This window comes from Neoarius graeffei, chromosome 6 (assembly GCF_027579695.1).
Source record: "Neoarius graeffei isolate fNeoGra1 chromosome 6, fNeoGra1.pri, whole genome shotgun sequence".
Taxonomy (NCBI): Eukaryota; Metazoa; Chordata; class Actinopteri; order Siluriformes; family Ariidae; genus Neoarius; species Neoarius graeffei.
In genome coordinates, this window is record NC_083574.1 from 71,348,623 (window position 1) to 71,369,448 (window position 20,826).

The 20,826-nt window shown below is 42.1% G+C and overlaps 1 protein-coding gene across 2 annotated transcripts in view; it reads right to left on the reverse strand.

The window, feature by feature from the left end:
* Positions 1–20,826, reverse strand: part of LOC132888082 (rho guanine nucleotide exchange factor 17-like) — a 318,980-nt gene that overhangs the window by 86,107 nt on the left and 212,047 nt on the right. For both annotated transcript variants that reach the window (XM_060924044.1, XM_060924045.1), the window contains 2 exons: positions 20,420–20,497; positions 11,548–11,730 (listed from right to left, as the gene is read on the reverse strand). In XM_060924044.1, coding sequence (XP_060780027.1) covers positions 11,548–11,730; positions 20,420–20,497 — 261 coding nt within the window. The remainder of the gene's footprint in view (positions 1–11,547; positions 11,731–20,419; positions 20,498–20,826) is intronic.

Consider the following 20,826-nt stretch of genomic DNA (forward strand, 5'->3'; position numbering starts at 1 on the left):
AAAAATCCCAGTGGCTAGATGTGCTAAGCTAATGGAGACACACCCCAAGAGACTTGCAGCTGTAATTGTAGCAAAAGGTGGCTCTACACAGTCTTGACTTGGGGGTGGGTTATACTTATGCACACTCCAGATTTCTGGGTTTTTTTTTTCATCTTAATTACTGTTTGTGTCACAATAAAAAAAAAAAATAAAAAAAAAGCACCTTTAAAGTTGTAGGTATGTCGTGTAAATCAAATGGTGCTAACCGTCCAAAAACCCATTTTAATTCCTCTTGTAATGCAACAAATCAGGACAAACACCAAGGAGGATGAATACTTTTGCAAGGCATTGTATATGTTTATTTTCGAGGACTCCTCTGTAAATCACCCCCCAGTGAAGTTGGCTTCCTCAATAAAGATTAAGATGAAATCTTTTGCAAGAGTTTGTCTAAATTTACGTAGAATAAGACTCACTAACCTGAACCTTAAGCCTCGTCAGGCTTCAAATCGTATAACTGGCCTAATTTGCCGCAGCTTTAAATAAGAATTACACAGTTTAAATGTTCATCTTTAGCTGTCATTTGTCTTTTTTAGGTCTCTGTAACGTGTTACCTTTTATGGAGTTTTGTGGGCGTGGCTAAATGTAAATCAGCTGTGGCATGAACAAGCCTGTTAATTCGGAATGACTGGCATTTAAAGGAACAGTCCACCGTACTTCCATAATGAAATATGCTCTTATCTGAATTGAGACGAGCTGCTCCGTACCTATCCGAGCTTTGCGCGACCTCCCAGTCAGTCAGACGCAGTCAGACGCGCTGTCACTCCTGTTAGCAATGTAGCTAGGCTCAGTATGGCCAATGGTATTTTTTGGGGCTGTAGTCAGATGCGACCAAACTCTTCCGCGTTTTTCCTGTTTACATAGGTTTATATGACCAGTGACATGAAACAAGTTCAGTTACACAAATTGAAACGTAGCAATTTTCTATGCTATGGAAAGTCCGCACTATAATGACAGGCGTACTAACACCTTCTGCGCGCTTCGGCAGCGCATTGATATCTGAGCTCCGTATCAATGCACTGCCGAAGCGCGCAGAAGGTGTTAGTACACCTGTCATTATAGTGCGGACTTTCCATAGCATAGAAAATCGCTACGTTTCAATTTGTGTAACTGAACTTGTTTCATATCACTGGTCATATAAACCTGTGTAAACAGGAAAAACGCGGAAGAGTTTGGTCGCATCTAACTACAGCCCCAAAAAATACCATTGGCCATGCTGAGCCAAGCTACATTGCTAACAGGAGTGACAGCGCGTCTGACTGCGTCTGACTGACTGGGAGGTCGCGCAAAGCTCGGAGAGGTACGGAGCAGCTCGTCTCAATTCAGATAAGAGCATATTTCATTATGGAAATACGGTGGACTGTTCCTTTAACACCACACACAAAAAGCATGAAGAAAATCAGCGTTAATGAAATTTGTGCATCTGGCAGGCATTTATAGTTCAGTTTGGCTCATGTCAACATTTACATACAATTTTATTAAAGGTTTAATAAATGAGGACCATTGTTTTTATTTGTTCACTTAACAAAACCTAGTGCAAGGCTGTCAATTATACAGGGTGATTAAAAAATTATCACACTTATGAGGCAAGATATTATCAGTGGACTAAATATTCATTGTGAATCATGTGGAGAAGTAAAAGACCTCTATCCATGTTGCAATCTTTCTTCTTTGCACCAAAGAGATGCATAAAGCCAACCTCCGTCCAATCTTTTCAGCATCACAGGGTAGGATACAGGGTTGGAAATTAACTTTTTTTTTTTTTTTTTAAATTCACCCACCACTGTGGCTGTGGATTCCAACATCTATCAGCCACTCAATTTTTTTTTTAACCAGCCACTTTCTTGTTTTAACTGAAAGTGTGGAACTGCATGTGAAAAATAATACAGTAAGAGCTACAATATTCAAGCATGATTATTTAGGTAAATAGGCCATTTTATTTCACAAGTTAAATATTTAAATTCGAGGAAAATACTGACACTCATTCATTCTCTCTCTCTCGCATGCGCACACGCACACACCTGTGAACCAGGCTTGTAGTACTCGAATCCAACTCGTGCCCTAATTTTAAGGATTCGTGACTTGACTTGGACTTGAGCACTGATTACTCAGACTTGGACTCATGCATTAACTGCATTCGGACTCGAAAATTGGAGACGAAGACTCAGATTTTTCCTTTATTTTTTGTAACATGCCATAATAATTTAGCACAAGAGATTTATATCTAGGGCGGCACGGTGGTGTAGTGGTTAGTGCTGTCGCCTCACAGCAAGAAGGTCCGGGTTCGAGCCCCGTGGCCGGCGAGGGCCTTTCTGTGTGGAGTTTGCATGTTCTCCCCGTGTCTGCGTGGGTTTCCTCCAGGTGCTCCGGTTTCCCCCACAGTCCAAAGACATGCAGGTTAGGTTAACTGGCGACTCTAAATTGACCGTAGGTGTGAATGTGAGTGTGAATGGTTGTCTGTGTCTATGTGTCAGCCCTGTGATGACCTGGCGACTTGTCCAGGGTGTACCCCGCCTTTCGCCTGTAGTCAGCTGGGATAGGCTCCAGCTTGCCTGCGACCCTGTAGAACAGGATAAAGCAGCTAGAGATAATGAGATGAGATTTATATCTACATCAATTTTTGTACCTTGGCGTGTGCATCAGATAGACTCTCGGGCACGTGCCAGACACCGCATGCGCCAAGCAGACTCTCGCACACACCGTAAACGGTTTCACATAAAGGCAGCAACAGCCACCGTCAAATGGTGTGGTTGGAGTTTTGTTCTTGGACTTGACTTGAAATTTTCTTTAATATGACTTGGACTTGACTCAGACTCGAACACTGGGGACTCGAGACTGGACTTGGAATCGAGGTTTAGTGACTCGACTACAATGCTGTGAACTGAAGTTGCATTTGAGGAGTTGGGCAGATTTTAAAAACAAACAAACAAACAAACAAACAAACAAACAAACAAACAAACAAAAAAAACACCACTAACCATTCACGGGACTCCCCGTTGTTGGCTTTTCTCCACTTCTCATTATATATGGAAAAAAAAAGTTTTTCCACCTTCGCTTCTTTGGCCTTTGTGCCCTGGGAGGTTCTCTCTGCAGCCCTCTTAACCCTTAAAGTGCTGATGACACGTTTTTGACATCTTTAGCGATGTTTTATAACATAAAAAGTAATTCCCGATGATCCATGTATTGATTCACGAAGGCGCCTATTTTACAAGTTATGATAAAAAACGCGGCTATTTGGGCAAATTTGACAGGGCTGCAGCACCCAGAAGACGAAAGAGGAGGAGGAGCTATATGACGTCAGCAAAAGAACCTTCCTCCTAACTTACCAGTTTGTTGTTGATGCGACAGGTGTTCAGTTTGTCATTATTAGTATTAGTATTATACATTATTTTATATATATATATATATATATATATATATATATATATATATATATTAGTTATTATGCCTTCGCGTTATGTTGCCGGCTTTTGCTCCAAAACCCACAAGGATGGGGTAAGTTTATTCAAGTTTCCCAGAGATCCCGAGCTGCATGCGAAGTGGGTGAAGCAAGTCAGGCGCACTCGTGACAAGTGGGAGCCCTCACCAACATCCGTCCTGTGCTCTGAACACTTCGATTTGGATTGTTTTGACACCCTTCCCAGCTTAAAAGAATCTCTTGGGTGTGCAGTTCAGCACAAACGTGTGTTACTACCATCAGCAGTGCCTACACAGTGTTGCCAGATTGGGAGGTTTCCCGCCCAGTTGGGCGGTTTCAAGTGCATTTTGGTGGGTTTTGAACATATTTTGGGCTGGGAAACGTCAGCAGTATCTGGCAACAGATTTGCATCTGGCAACAGATGCTAGGCTTTCATGTAACTGCCGCCTAGCAACGAGAGGTAAAGGGTAAAGAGGGTAGGCTATCATAGATTCTATTCGGAAGAGATCAACACAATTCTAGACTCCCAGAAGAGGAAGAGCTAGCACTAGAGAGTTCACCGGCGTTTTCATGCACCATTTCCATTGAGTAGAACCAGAGTAGACAGCCAGTGAACCGGAGCGTGTTCTTCCTCTGACGTCACAACATGGCCGCGAGCCACGGACCCAGTTTTCTTGCGCTGTGCAATTAAAAGTTGGATATTCGCGTAACAACAGCTTCTTTTCACGTAATTATAACAGAAATCTAACATGTTTGCCATGTTGTATAGTTTATTTAAGAAATTGCATAGAGTCATGTTCGTGTCATCAGCCCTTTAAGATGCAACATTTTTTGTTTGTTTGCTGCAACACGAGCCTAGGCTGCTTTTGGTTTCTTGACTCCCAGCCATGGAAGGCTTTGGCATCATCTAGATATGAACTCTTGCTCTCCTGATGAGAGGTTGAGCGCTTTTCTGTTATGATACTCCAGAGTCACAGACTGCACTTTCATATGAGGATTTCTCACACGGGACGGGACGGCACAGTGGTGTAGTGGTTAGTACTGTTGCCTCACAGCAAGAAGGTTCTGGGTTTGAGCCCAGTGGCTGACAGGAGCCTTTCTGTGTGGAGTTTGCATGTTCTCCCCGTGCAGTCCAAAAAGACATGCATGTTAGACTAATTGGTGGCTCTAAATTGACCATAGGTGTGAATGCGAGTGTGAATGGTTGTTTGTCTCTATATGTTGGCCCTGTGATGATCTGGTGACTTGTCCAGGGTGTAGCCCGCCTCTCACGACCCTGCACAGGATAAGTGCTTACGGATAATGGATGGATTTCTCACACAGTGAAAAATGGATTCATCCCAGTTTTAAAGGGGAACTGAAGTCATTTTTAAACTTGCTTTATTTCTTAATTAACGTGCTATTCAATTAAGTTTTCGGTTTTAGTAACCTTATATCATGACTCGTATTGGCAACTAATTGCAATTAAATATTGTACCTATCGGCCTATTCGGTTTTTAGCCATGTTGCATTTAGTTCATTTGATCCACGGCAGGCGTCGCTTATCCACGCGATCTTCACGAGACTCATGCGAGACTTCGAAACGTGAAGTGTCAGCCAGGTGTCAGTGCTGCCATTTTGAAAAATGTTTTCCAAACGAAATATTGCACAAAAACGAGTTTAAATGATGATTACTGTCTTTCAAAATTTCCTGATTGCCATCAAAACAAACAAAACTTCCAGCTTGATTACATCAGCATTCGAAAGAAGGCGCGCGCGTCTTTTGACAACGTTGGCAGATGTTGTTCACTTTGATTTCCGCTGTACGTTTTACTTCCGTCCTACGATGTCTCGCACAGGTCTCAACGAATCTCGTTTATGGCCATTGCTTTGACATATGGACTGATTATTACATAACATATTTCAAACACTCATAACTCGCTATAGCAGTGACAAAATAGCGATCAAAAATGCATTCCGAGATTTAATAAAATTTGCCTTCAGTTCTCCTTTAAATAAATGCCTTCTTGAATATTAAGGTTTAGTGGTTTAGTGGTGTGTGTGTGGGGTGGGGGGGAGATAGCTCCTGGTGGTGTGCCCAGAGATTTGGATGCAAAAGTGCATGATAAAGAAAACAATTATAAAAGAAAAAATGTATAAGAGAAAGACAAATAACATAAATCTGCATAGGACCTCAGTAATACAATAAGCAGTGTTCTGTAGACTCAACAAAATGCACAAAACTGTGTAAAGGGTGAACACACACATACACACGCACACACATACCCCTTTGATTCAAAGGATGCCATTTTCTACTCCATGCATTATTTAACACTGCCTCCTCTTCATGTTCCATCTCTTCTACCTGAAGATCCACTGCATTAGTTATAGGTTTTTCGAGTCGTTTTTCTTTCTCAGCATCACAAAGGCGCTCCTGTATGGCACACTCGCATTTTTCAATGCGTTGTACTCGCACCTGACTCAACAAACTGTATTATTTACAAAGATGAAAGCAACTGGTTCAGACTGAACAGAAGCCCTATGTGATAGTCAGCAAATACCACAAATCAACCAGGTGGTTAAATAACGTACTCAGTTACTTACACGTGTTTGCCTTTCCATGAAATTGATAAAATGACAAGCAAGCATAACAACACTGTGCCACTGAACTCTCAAATCTAAGTGGTCAGAAGAGGTTAATTTTCCCCAACAGTGAGCATCTTGGGAATAAAACACAACAGATCACATTACAATCGGGAAAATAATCAACGACAGGGGTGTGTAACATGTCCTAAAGTAAAGTGAAGTTACACCAATATGCAAATAATTATGATTAATATATTTGTAGTTAGATTTAAATGTTGTGGAAGCTATTTCCCATTATTTCTTGTGTTATAGCAGTTATAAACAGTCATTCCTTCACTTTCCCCTGAAGTTAATAAGATTAAATTAGATTAATAAGATTACTGCTCTGAGAGCACAATATCCCCCACTGGCAACTATGCCATAACTCTGGTAAAATGGAACCAAATTGAACAAAATTGCAATATGCGTATTACCGACATACACAGTGGTGCTTGAAAGTTTGTGAAACCTTTAGAATTTTCTATATTTCTGCATAAATATGACCTAAAACAACATCAGATTTTCAAACAAGTCCTAAAACCCAGTTAAACAAATGAGAGAAAAATATTATACTTGGTCCTTTATTTATTGAGGAAAATTATCCAATATTACATACCTGTGAGTGGCAAAAGTACGTCAACATTTGCTTTCAGTATCCGGTGTGACCTCCTTGTGCAGCAATAACTGCAACTAAACATTTCCGGTAACTGCTGATCAGTCCTGCACACTGGCTTGGAGGAATTTTAGCCCATTCCTCCGTACAGAACAGCTTCAACTCTGGGATGTTGGTGGGTTTCCTCACATGAACTGCTCGCTTCAGGTCCTTCCACAACATTTTGATTGGATTAAGGTCAGGACTTTGACTTGGCCATTCCAAAACATTAACTTTATTCTTCTTTAACCATTCTTTGGTAGAACAACTTGTGTGCTTAGGGTCATTGTCTTGCTGCATGACCCACCTTCTCTTGAGATTCAGTTCATGGACAGATGTCCTGACATTTTCCTTTCAAATTTGCTGGCATAATTCAGAATTCATTGTTCCATCAGTGATGGCAAGCCATCCTGGCCCAGATGCAGCAAAACAGGCCCAAATCATGATACTACCACCACAAGGTTTCACAGATGGGATAAGGTTCTTATGCTGGAATGCAGCGTTTTCCTTTCTCCAAACATAACGCTTCTCATTTAAACCAAAAAGTTCTATTTTGGTCTCATCTGTCCACAAAACATTTTTCCAATAGCCTTCTGGCTTGTCCACATGATCTTTAGCAAAATGCAGACGAGCAGCAATGTTTTTTTTTGGAGAGCAGTGGCTTTCTCTTTGCAACCCTGCCATGCACACCATTGCTGTTCAGTGTTCTCCTGATGGTGGACTCATGAACATTAAAATTAGCCAATGTGAGAGAGGCCTTCAGTTGCTTAGAAGTTACCCTGGGGTCCTTTGTGATCTCGCCAACTATTACACACCTTGCACTTGGAATGATCTTTGTTGATCGACCACTCCTGGGGAGGGTAACAATGGTCTTAAATTTCCTCCATTTGTACACAATCTGTCTGACTGTGGATTGGTGGAGTCCAAACTCTTTAGAGATGGTTTTGTGACCTTTTCCAGCCTGATGAGCATCAACAACGCTTTTTCTGAGGTCCTCAGAAACCTCCATTGTTTGTGCCATGATACACTTCCACAAACATGTGTTGTGAAGATCAGACTTTGATAGATCCCTGTTCTTTAAATAAAACAGGGTGCCCACTCACACCTGATTGTCATCCCATTGATTGAAAACACCTGACTCTAATTTCATCTTCAAATTAACTGCTAATCCTAGTGGTTCGCATACTTTTGCCACTCACAGATATGTAATATTGAATCATTTTCCATAGTAAATAAATGACCAAGTATAATAGTTTTGTCTCATTTGTTTAACTGGGTTCTCTTTATCTACTTTTAGAATTTGTGTGAAAATCTGATGTTTTAGGTCATATTTATGCAGAAATATAGAAAATTCTAAAGGGTTCACAAACTTTCAAGCACCACTGTAACAAAAGAATCCTGCCAAGTTTCATGAAATTCCTCCAAAAATTGTGAGGGGAGTTGATTTCAGAAGGTGAGTACCCTTCCCAGGATGGACAGACAGACGGAAATCGCCAAGACATGATCCCCCTTTGGGCCTTTTGGCCAGCGGGGGATAAAAATTGTGAGGGAAGTTGATTTCAGAAAGCAAGCACACCTTGATGAAATTGCCAAAGTACAAGTTTGTTAATAATCAAGGGCATAACTCTGGTAAAATTTGCCCAAATTAAACAAAATTTCAATATGCGTATAACGGTCATATAATAATGCCTTTTGCCAAGTTTGGTGAAATTCCTCCAACAATTGTGAGAAGAGTTCTCATCTCATCTCATTATCTCTAGCCGCTTTATCCTGTTCTACAGGGTCGCAGGCAAGCTGGAGCCTATCCCAGCTGACTACGGGTGAAAGGCGGGGTACACCCTGGACAAGTCACATAGGTCATCACAGGGCTGACACATAGACACAGACAACCATTCACACTCACATTCACACCTACGGTCAATTTAGAGTCACCAGTTAACCTAACCTGCATGTCTTTGGACTGTGGGGGAAACCGGAGCACCCGGAGGAAACCCATGCGGACACGGGGAGAACATGCAAACTCCGCACAGAAAGGCCCTCGCCGGCCATGGGGCTCGAACCCGGACCTTCTTGCTGTGAGGCGACAGCGCTAACCAGTACACCACCGTGCCGCCCCTGTGAGAGGAGTTGATTTCAGAAAAATGTACACCCTCATGAAATTGTCAAAGTACAAGTTATTTAATCAAGGGCCAAAACGCTGGTAAAATTTTCACAAACAAAATTAAATATCACAATATGCATTTTACTGTCATATAACAAGGCCTTTCGCCAAGCTTCGAGAAATTCCTACAAAAATTGTGAGAAGAGTTGATTTCAGAATGAAAAAAAACACTCATGGAATTGTCAAAGTATAATTTTGTTAATCAAGGACTGTAACTCTGGTATAATGAGAACAAACTGAACGAAATTGCAATGTGTACTACCGACCTATAACAAAGAATCCTGCCAAGATTCGTGAAATTCCTCCACAAATTGAGAGAGGAGTTGATTTCAGAAGGTCAGTACCCTTCCCAGGACGGACGGACGGACATTGCCATGACATAATCCCCCTTCAGGCCTTTCGGCCAATGGGGGATAAAATGCTATTTGTATGTTAAATACCAGCATTTAAAAAAAAAAACCCCACACCTCACCCCAGTTTATTATTTGTCTTAGATGAAGTGGATAATTTGCCATACAAATATCTGCAACTTATCCGTTACTATAGAAACAATAACATCTTACAATGAACAAATTAAGAGAAACTTGCGCTTTAAATTACACCTGGCATCTGTCCAATCAGATATGAAAATTCAACACTGGCCTAATTCTACAAAAAAAAAGTACATATTTAGTGAAATAAGCAGCTGTAAATATTTGTTTACTTGTTCCTTTGTTTTACACTACAGGCATTTTGTTGTTCTTGGCTTTAAAAAAAATACTCGATTTGAAACTTTTAAAAAGATATTTTGAAAAAAAATTGTATTTGGACGGGTGGCACGGTGGTGTAGTGGTTAGCGCTGTCGCCTCACAGCAAGAAGGTCCTGGGTTTGAGCCCCGTGGCCGGCGAGGGCCTTTCTGTGCGGAGTTTGCATGTTCTCCCCGTGTCCGCGTGGGTTTCCTCCGGGTGCTCCGGTTTCCCCCACAGTCCAAAGACATGCAGGTTAGGTTAACTGGTGACTCTAAATTGACCGTAGGTGTGAATGAGAGTGTGAATGGTTGTCTGTGTCTATGTGTCAGCCCTGTGATGACCTGGCGACTTGTCCAGGGTGTACCCCGCCTTTCGCCTGTAGTCAGCTGGGATAGGCTCCAGCTTGCCTGCGACCCTGTAGAACAGGATAAAGCGGCTAGAGATAATGAGACGAGATGTTGTCTGTTGTTGAACTTCAAAAATGATTCATTTTCAGCATCACATCTAGTCAGACACATTACAATACTTCATCTTTATTTACTGTATCTCAAAACACCAGCACAATATCCACAACTTTATCACATACACTAGACATATCAGATGCTCGCTGGCCATGCTGTGAAAATTTTGCATGAAGACGCTCATCTCAGTTTCTAAACCTGTCATTGCTTAACTCTTGAATATTTTGTATCGTGAATACTGTCATTAAAAAGCTTATAATTTCTGCTTTCCAAAGAAATGTATCTGGTTAAGATCTGTTCAGTACTTTGGGAGTAACAGCAGGTTGAAGTTGGTACAACAGAGTACACACTCTGCTCGCATGACGTCAGGAAACTGCCGGTGCTTTTTGAGTCACGGGAAAGCGATCAGGCGCTCTCTCTCCTGATCGGTTTCTGACTGGATTATTCATGAATATCAATCAGATAACTTTTATAGGGATGTTCTCTCACTCTCACCGTTTCTGATGAAGTATTCAGCAAAAATTTTCCATCAGCTAGTTTTGATGTTATGATTCATGGGAGACTTTGAAGTGAGTTTTCATCGCTTTACCTACTTATTTTTTTCAAATCAAACTGATTCATGTAAATACATAATTATTTTAGAATATAACTGGAGTTGTTTTGATGAAAAATATTGAGATCTTCGTGGTCGGAATGATATTGCAAAAAACCAGAAGTCAGATTCAATTCCGTTAACTGGAATTGTTTATTGGATGTGGCTCTCACAGTTTTTTCGAGGTTCACCTTGAAAGCTGTGAATATTAATCAAAATAATCATTTATATTCTTTCATATAAACACTAGTAGGCCCGACTTAGAAATACAGAGGCCTACAGAGCATAAAGAGGGTATTAGAAATAATCTTTTATTACTTTTTTATTTTGATAGAGAATGGTAGATGTGAATGACATTCAGTGCTTATTTATGCAGATTTTATAATTAACATTGATTTCTCCTTCTTTGTGATGTATAAATGAGAGTTAAGATCAGGTTAAAATACCCACAAAAATAATTTTTGCTGTGTCCAGCATGATCCTTCCTGACCTGGTCACGTATATTTGCATAAAGCAAGCAGATTTATCCACTCCCACTTCCCAAAAACTTAAAATATCCCTTTAAGGTACATTTAGAACGGATAAAAATGTGCGATGAATCATGAGCTAACCATGGACAATAATGTGATTAAATATTTTAATCGATTGACAGCCCTACTAAAAATATTTTCATGAGTGGCTCGGTCGCATTTTTCTTGCCGTTTACAGAATTTTTCAATCAACATCCATTTCCCATATAATCACCGCTACTGTATGTGTGGTTAGTGTGGGGACCTGAGCATCACACCTTTCGCCCACTCTTTAAGATAGCCCTGCTCTCAGTGACAAACATCATACACTCAATGAACAAGTGGTGATTCCAAAACCTCACAAAGGAGAGTGTCCTGTACTCACCGACTGGACGAGGAGGTCGCCGATGGTCTGGCGGTCGTGCCAGTCATTAACACAGCTGATCACCTGCTCCAGGAAGAGCTCGTGGTGCTCCAGGATTTCAGGGATCTGGTAGAACATCTCGTCCACCAGAGACGGATCGCAGAGCGGCGAGTTCTCCGGCTGCTTCAGTGGCTTCATGTAGCTCTGCAACGTTCAACACAAGCTGCACCAGTTACCACAAGTACCACAGTTTGACTAAAGTTACATTGCAGGTGAGCATTCTACAGCTTTATTGATCATAAAAAAAATGTATCGATACATTTCAGCTTTTCCTGCAAAACTAGACTCTGGGGGTTTCTGGTACTAGCCTAAATGGATAATAAATACTGCAGTGTTTCCTCGTTAAACATGTACAACTTATTTTTCAAATTCCTCAACCTGATTTGTATGAGCATGAATGCAGGAAAGCTGTGACTTCACTTAATCAGAATTGAACTTGAACTTGGTTCATCCAATGCCAGTAGGCGCTGGTGAAACAACGACAAAGTTCGAATTCCATAGATCGCGGTTGGCCATAGCAGACAGAAATTCAGTTCCCTTCAAACCAGTTTCATCTTCAATGATGGATTTCAAGGTGACGCATGGACGACCAATTCGCCTCTTAGCATCCGGAGACCAGAGTAAAAGTCTCCCGGCAGGTTCATCGTGACGAGTAACATGTCCCACAAGTGCTAGTCGTCTCCGACTCATGACCACGGATACAAGAGGCAAGGGACCATACAGTGACTTGTTCGTGGGATGGCTTTTCCACAAGATGTTGTAAGCAAATCATAGCATTCTAGTAAATGTGCCATCGAGACGCTTTCGTCGTGCTGCATTTAGCGTCCACGACTCAGAGCCGTATAGAAGTATTGACTCTATACATGCTTTGAAGACTTTTGTTTTGGTTTTCTTCTTGATTGGAGACTTCCAAACTTTCTGTAATGAATGCAGGGCACTCCAAGCTAGCGCAATTCTAACATTCATATCATGCTCAGTTTCAGAATAGCTACCAAGGTACTTGAAATCATCAACACAGTCAATTTTTGAACCATCTGATGAAATCAACTTTGCATCGGTGGATGGATTTAAATGCATATACTTTGTCTTTGGTGCATTCAGATATAGACCAACATCTTGACAGGCTTTCTCCACTCTTTTGAGAAGATCTTGAGCAGATTCGATGCAATCTTCGAGGAGTGCAATGTCATCAGCATAGTCTAAGTCAGCTAGAACCTCAGCGGGGTTCCTGCTGCTGCGACGTCGTTTGAGTGTAAGCCCATCACTACTGGTAATTGAAGTGCAAAGAGCATAGTCAAGTATGATTATAAATAGGAAAGGAGCAAGCGGGTCTCCTTGAAGAACACCAGTGCCTATCTTGAAAGCATTTGTCTCTCCTTCTGGTGTTATCACTACTGCGGTCGTGTCTTTGTACATCACATGAATTGCATTTACGACACGTGGAGGAATTCCGTATGCCGCTAATATTTCGATCATTCTGTCGCGATTGATGGAATCGAAAGCCTTACGGAAATCGATGAAAGTTATGACAGCTTCCTTCTTATAATTTTTCAGTTCTTCAACAATCCTTCGAAGAGCTAGAATATGAGAAGTGGTTGATCGTCCCTTACGGAATCCATTCTGATTTGGCCACAAAACTTTATCAATGACGGGGCGAATCCTGTTAAGCAGACAATGGTTGTAGATCTTGGCTGCTACTTGAGAAAGTGAAATCCCTCTGTAGTTGTCGGTTTTTGTAAGATCTCCTTTCTTCGGTATCGGTGTTAGTCCAGATATACCCCATTCCTTTGGACGGTCCCCATGGAATGTCTGAATACAGAATGAAAGCAGAATCTTTCTTACTTCTGGCATTTTCCAAAACTCAGGAGGTAATCCATCAAGGCCCGGTGCTTTTCCGTTTTTCAACTGACACACAGTAGTGTCTACTTCTTCCTGAGTCAGATCGCCACTTTCTATCGAGGTGAAAATATCAAATATTTTCTCGACAGGAGGTGTATCGGTTTCAGAAGTTGGATCAGCGTTCAGTAGATTTTTGAAGTGATTCTCCCAGGTCTTAAGTCGGTCATCACCTTCAATAAACATGGTACTCTGCGACTTTTTCCCTGATAAGGTTTTAACTAGATCCCAAGCATTCTTTATGACAGAAGGCACTGCTGGAGTTTCGAAGGGACGCAGGATGTTATTAATTCGCATATCCTCATAGCGGTCAAAAGTTTTTCGGAGGTTGTTCTGATCAGACTGAATGTTCTGCGTTGATGCTCGAAGAGTAGTCTTGCGTGCAGCTGTGACTGGTTCCATATCTACTGTTTTTGTAGGTCTTGGCGGTCTTGATGGAAGGAGTTCTGCACCTACTGTTGTTGCAATTGAAACAAAAGATGTATAATCTTGTTTGGCTGCAGGCAAATTGTTAAAACGTGTAGAGATTGTGTTGTCAATACGAGTTGTAAGGTCTTTATCATTCGTAAGTGCCTGCCAGGAGAGCTTTTTCTTGACAGGTTGTACAGGGCGCCGTAAGCTGAGCTTAACAGTTGCAGTTACCATACGATGATCACTGTTGACAGTCGGCAATCAGAATTAAAGGTAGACTGCCTTTAAGATTTTTCAAATTTAGGTCATAAAAATAATTTTCCATGACGCACTACTTTTGTTTTGTGGACCGAGAGCTACCGAATTCGAATCACAGACTTCCAATTTTATTATTATTATTTTTAAATCAAACAATTAATGAATTTTGGGCCACATGGCCCTAAATTCTCCTCTATTTTTTCCTGCTTCACTATGACGCAATTCAAGATACTACGTCATGCATGACGTGGTGGGCTTTCCCTGTTCGCGCAAGGCATTGTGGGATACAAATTTGAAACAGGAGAGAAAAATGGAGGACGTGAGTGTGCAAATGAAACGTGAAAGACCGACTACAGTAACAGAAAGAGAGAAGAAAAGATGTTATGTTGCAAAGAAAAGGAAACGCAGGACCAAACTAATAAATATCTGCGGTCAGCGAGCACCTTGGTGTGATCAGCTGTTCGTTTAGCGACAGAATGATGGAACCGTCAGTGCACGGTCAAGGTAAGCGTGTACATGCGCACACGGACTTCCTCTGTCTGCTTGACTGCACGAAGCGAGCAATTTCATGCACATTATTTGCTCGGGAATCCCCTCAAATTAAATAACTTCCCAGCCACAGAAGGGCCTAGGTTTTTTTTTTTGGAGATATTACAGAAATAAACATATATGACACCGAGGTACAATTTCTATTCACCGATCCACATACATAGAAACTGCACCCATATAGTACCCTGAGCTCAGGATAGCTCCGGTATGGAAAGCATCTCCACAGTCATGGCCAGGACAGAGAGGTTTAGAAGGAACTTCCTCCCACAAGACTTCATGATCCTAAACACTACTCCATCTCCTAACATTAACACACTCAGTAGCACTAGGATATAGCTTATACAATACACATGTGGCATAGTTGCACATGCATTGGACACTTTTCTATGGATACATTTGTACATACTAACATACATGCAAAAATGCATACATGTGTATGTATGTTCTAGTGTGAGTCATCTTGCACTCCCTCTTCCCTTATCCCCATTGTATATTGGCTATGTAGTCTACAGTGTCAAGCAGACTTGTAGTACTCAAGTCCAACTCGTGCCCTAATTTTAAGGACTCGTGACTCGACTTGGACTTGAGCACTGATGACTCGGACTCATGCATTAACTGCATTTGGACTTGTAAATTGGAGACGGGGACTTGGATTTTCTCTTTATTTTTTGTAACATGCCATAATAATTTGGCATAAGATATTTATATCTACATTAATTTTTGTACTAATTTCATGCAAGTGTGTTACACCTGCGTGCCTTGGCATGTGCAGACAGACAGACTCTCGGGCTTGCTCCAGACAGCATACATGCCAAGCACCGTAAACGACTCGCACCTGCACAGGATTAAGGCGCAATCACCACGCCTATACAGTATAAAAACTATGCAAACGCACTTACTTTGCGAAGTATTGAGCTGCATTGATGATGCATTACTGAGCCTTATTTCCTTGTTTGGCTTCCTGATCCCGGATTTCCTGCTTCTTGTCTTTGATTCTGCCGAGTCTCCGGTAGCCTCAAACAGCCACCGTCAAATAGTGCAGTTGGAGTCTTGTTCTTAGACTGAACTCCGATCAATAGTGGACTCAACTTGAAATTTTCTTTAATGACTTGGACTTGAACACTGGGGACTTGAGACTGGACTCAGACTTGGGGTTTCATGACTCGACTACAAAGGTTTGGGCAGCCTTGCTTAAATGTCCGTTACTGTGAATAGTTAAGTGAGCAGAAGATGACCTGATCACTAAATGGCATAAAGGTAAAGATGACATTTCTTGAATATTTTCGGCAATATTACATTTTTATTTCCATCCTTCACAGGTACAAAGTACCAGAAAAAAAATTAAAAGGGTCTGAGGCAAAAGTTTGAGCACCCGACATGGTCAGTACTTAGTAACACCCCCTTTGGCAAGTATCACTGCTTGTGACCACTTTTTGTAGCCAGCTAAGTGTCTTTCAATTCTTACTTGGTGGTTTCTGCCCATTTGTCCTTGCAAAAGCCCTCCAATTCTGCAAGATTCTTGGGCCGTCTCACATGCACTGCTCTTTTGAGATTGAGCCACAGCTTTTCAATGATGTTCAGGTCAGGGGACTGTGAGGGCTGTGGCAAAATCTTTAGCTTGCGCCTCTTGAGGTATTCCACTGTAGATTTTGAGGTGCGTTTTGGATCATTATTTTGTTGTAGGACCTATCCTCTTTTTAACTTAATTTTTTTTAATAGATGGTGTGATGTTTGCTTCCAAACGTTCCACCCATCCATCCATTATCCATAACCACTTATCGTGTGCAAGGTTGCGGGCAAGCTGGAGCCTAACCCAGCTGACTATGGGCAAGAGGCGGGGGGTACACCCTGGACAAGTCACCAGGTCATCGCAGGGCTGACACACAGAGAGACACAACCATTCACATCTATGATCAATTTAGAGCCACCAATTACCCTAACCTGCATGTCTTCGAACTGTGGGGGAAACCGGAGCACCCAGAGGAAACCCACACAGACATGGGAAGAACATGCAAACTCCACACAGAAAGGCCCCCATCGGTCATTGGGTTTGAACCCAGAACCTTCTTGCTGTGAGGCAACCGCGCTAACCACTACACCACCATGCTGCCTTGCTTCCAGAAGTTGCCCGTATTTTTTCAAATCCATTCTTCCATCTATCAAAGAAATGTTCCCTGCGCCACATTCTGCAACACAAGCTCAAAGCATGATTGCTCCACCCTAGTTGGAGAGGTGTTCTTTTCCTGGAATTCAGCACCCTTTTTTCTCCAAACATACCATTGCACATTGTTGCCAAAAAGTTCTAGTTTGACTTCATCAGTCCACAGTCCTCAGGACTTCCAAAATGCATCAGGCTTGTTTAGATGTCCATTTGCAAACTTCAGACGTTGAATTTTGTGGCTAGGATGCAGGACAAGGTTTTCTTCTGCTGACTCTACCATGAAGGTCATTTGTTCAGGCATCACTGCACAGTAGAACAGTGTACCACCAATCCATAGTCTGCTAAATCTTCCTGAAGGTATTTTACTGTCAAACAGGGGTTTGCATTTGCCTTTCTAGCAATCCAACCAGAAGTTCCTTCAGAAAGTTGTCTTGGTCTTCCAGACTTTACCTTGGCCTCTACCGTTCCTTTTAACTGCCATTTCTTTATAACATTATGAACTGAGGAAACGGCTACCTGAAAATACTTTGCTATCTTCTTGTAGCCTTCTCCTGCTTTGTGAGCAGCAATTATTGTATTTTTCAGAATGTTAGGGAGTTGATTAGAGGAACCCACAGCTAGGGACAAGTTTGAGGAGTCAGAGAATCTATACAGCTTTGAAATCTGCATCACCTGACCTTTCCTAATGATGAATGCGAACAAACCATAGCTCAATAAGCTAATTAAGGTCTGGAACCTTGGTAAAAGTTACCTGAGAATTCGAATGCATTGGGGTGCCCAAACTTTTGGATGGTGTTCCTTTCTTTTTTTTTTTCACTCTACGTTTATAGAAAACAAAAATAATACACAAATCTTGCATAAAATGCTGAAAAGAAATCTTTAATTTTTGCCTTCTGGTGATCAGTTCATCTTCTGCTTACTGAACTATTCATACTAACACGTTTCAAGCAAGTGTGCCTAAACTTTTGCATGCCACTGTATGTATTGTTGTTGTTTTTTTTATGCGCAGTCTTCAGAGATGCTGCAGCTCATTTTGCTGGACTTTTGTACCAGCTATGCTTGACTTGCAAGTGACGTCAAAGCAAAATAGAAACCTGGATGTCAGCCATGTTGGTGGAGATACAAATGCTGGGTCAAGAGACATTCTATACAAAACATAGGTCACGCATGCGCAACTCTTTGTTTTTCCACTGCTTTAAGCGTTCTTTTAGCTATGCCATATCTTTGTGCTGTATATGGTTGTGGGCACAACAGTACTTGTGACTGTGGCACGTTCTGATTTTTTAGAATTCCGTCCGTGATTCGGAAAGAGGGCGAGGAAACTCTGAGGCTTAGTACGGAAAGGGGACAAGAAGATGAGGACACTTCATCCAATGCCATTTTGTCCAAAGCCTTTTCCTACGCACAATGAATTATTTTATATTTCAGGTATTCCAGTGTTCGCAAACGAAGCCCCTGCAAGAGCGCTGCTCCGCGCCCAAAGATTGAATATGATCCAGCTGGAAACAGACATGCAAGCGAGCAGCCTGCAATGACAAGGGAGTTAACTCATCCCAGGGTCAGCAAGTGGCACAAGCCGACGTGATTACCCCCCTTAGTACGTGCTTTCGTGTCGAAGCACACGTACTGTGGCACTCATTTGCTTTACAAATGTGTGTTTTTCTTTGGTCAAATTCCACTGAGAATTCCTCCTTCTTTCGAACAAACAAATACCTGAAATATAAAATAATTGATAGTGTGTATGAAAAAGGCTTTGGATGAAACGTCTTAACTATTGGACAAAAAGGCATTGGACGAAATGACCTGTATTCGTACTTGATGGTCGGTAGAGGCGTTTTATCTTCAGAAAAGTCTGACTTTTTTTTTTAAATAATATGGGTCAAAACCACACATCCATCTTCTCTTTGTATCGAATCTTCGCCCGATCGTTCAAACCGTGGTAATGCTGAGAAAATTCAGCATTGTTTACAGACACACTTTCAGCGGCTGCCATCCTAGTTGCTTTGTATATCCACCATCATGGTGGACGCTCATGACATAGCACATTTTGATCACATGGTTGCAAGTCATCTATAAATGTGCATGTGAGAAATAAAGCCTCTTGGATAGAATCTGGGATCATGATAGTTTATGAGCAGTTACGTAGTTAGCAGACTAGCTACTTAGGAAGGAGTCATGAACTCGAACTGAATTTTGCCTTGTTGAATACAGGAGAGCCTTGGAGTATAGCCTTTGCTCCTTTTTGGCCACCTTGTAAAGTGCCCCCTCCCGGTCAGCTCCCCCAGAGCTTTATCAGACATGTCCCATTGGACTGAGACCACAAGACAGACTCCAGGACCCACTGATGATGTTATACATCATTGTTAGCTTGGGAATGTCCAGGGATCCCCAAAGGAGGAACTGGAGACATCTCCTGATGGGGATAGAAAATTCTGGATTTGACATCATGACCCCCACCAGAGGAAGCAAAAGGAAAATTAATGACCGTTTCTGGACAAAAGCATTAATCCAGTGCAAACAGTTTATAGCAAAGGGAGAGAGCAGTCACCCCACCCAGCCTTGAACCCAGGTCTACAGGGTGCGAAACCTGCACCCTGACCACAACATCAAAGAGCCAGGCTCATTGGTATGGCAGTCAGAGCACATACCCAACTGTAGTAACAGGTACTCCATCACATTGCCCTCCTCTTCCAGAGGTGCACCTGTGTGCTTCATGCACACCGGTGTCTCCCACGCATCCCCCAGCTGTACTTCTCCCATGCCAGGGTGCCCCACACACACTTGTGCTCCACCCATGTCTGGGGTCCCTCGCACAGGGGTCACCTATCCTACGGCTCACATGCAGGGCACACCTCCGATGGCCTCACGGCAAGCCATCCCACTTCTGACACCTACTGTAGTGAAGGGAGAGAGCAGTCACCCTACCCAGCCTTGAACCCAGGTCTACAGGGTACCAAACCTGCACCCTGACCACAACACCAAAGAGCCAGGCTCATTGGTATGGCAGTCAGAGCACATACTCAACTATAGTGATGGGTACTCCATCACACAGTTAAACAACAACCTTTTATAAAAATAAATAAATCAAATCAATCCAGTTTTCCTTTGTAACTGGCCTTGCTGAGAGCAGTGTGAGCACTCATCTCTCCACGTGAGCTCTATTTAGTGTTTAAGCTGAGTGATGTTGTGCACAGGGCTGATTTACAGCTGCTAAACAGAGTAAGGCCACTAACAGCTGCTGTAATTGTGCACTGATGGGAACCGTTTTACTGCTGCAGCATCTCGGGCCAAACCCGGCGTAGCCATGGTGACACAACAGTGATACACATGCTGTAAGAGCCTGTGGGTCGGGAACACCTCAGCCTGGACTGTCAGCTTTCATCATCTCTCTCTCACACACAAACACACACAGAACTAACAGTTCAATAACATGAAGTGTCACAATGTAACTGACATCCTTGTGCCAGGCAACAGGAGACAGGAAGAAGACCAGAAGGAGAGAGAGACAGACACACTGAGAAAAGAGAGAGAGAGATACTGTAAAGAGAGCTTCGGTACCTGAATCAACGTTCTCAGAGAGTCCACATATGACTGTTCAGTGTCCAGTAGAGTCATCATGACATGTCTTCTCATATCCTGCAGAGAGACACAATACAGTGACGCATCAAATCAACACACTTTATTTGTATACCACTTTTAACAATGGACATTGTCACAAAGCAGCTTTACAGAAATCCAGATATAAAATTTAAATCCTGAATGAGCAAGCCAGAGATGCTGGTGGCAAGAAAACAAGCTCCCTGAGGAGACAAGAGGAAGAAACCTTGAGAGGAACCAGACTCAAAAGGGAACCTATCTTCATCTGGGTGACACCGGATAGTGTGATTATCAATCATTTCTCTTCTATAACTGTAGACTATAAAGCCTATTCCCATCCCGATCACTATCCTGGTGAAGACCTTCTA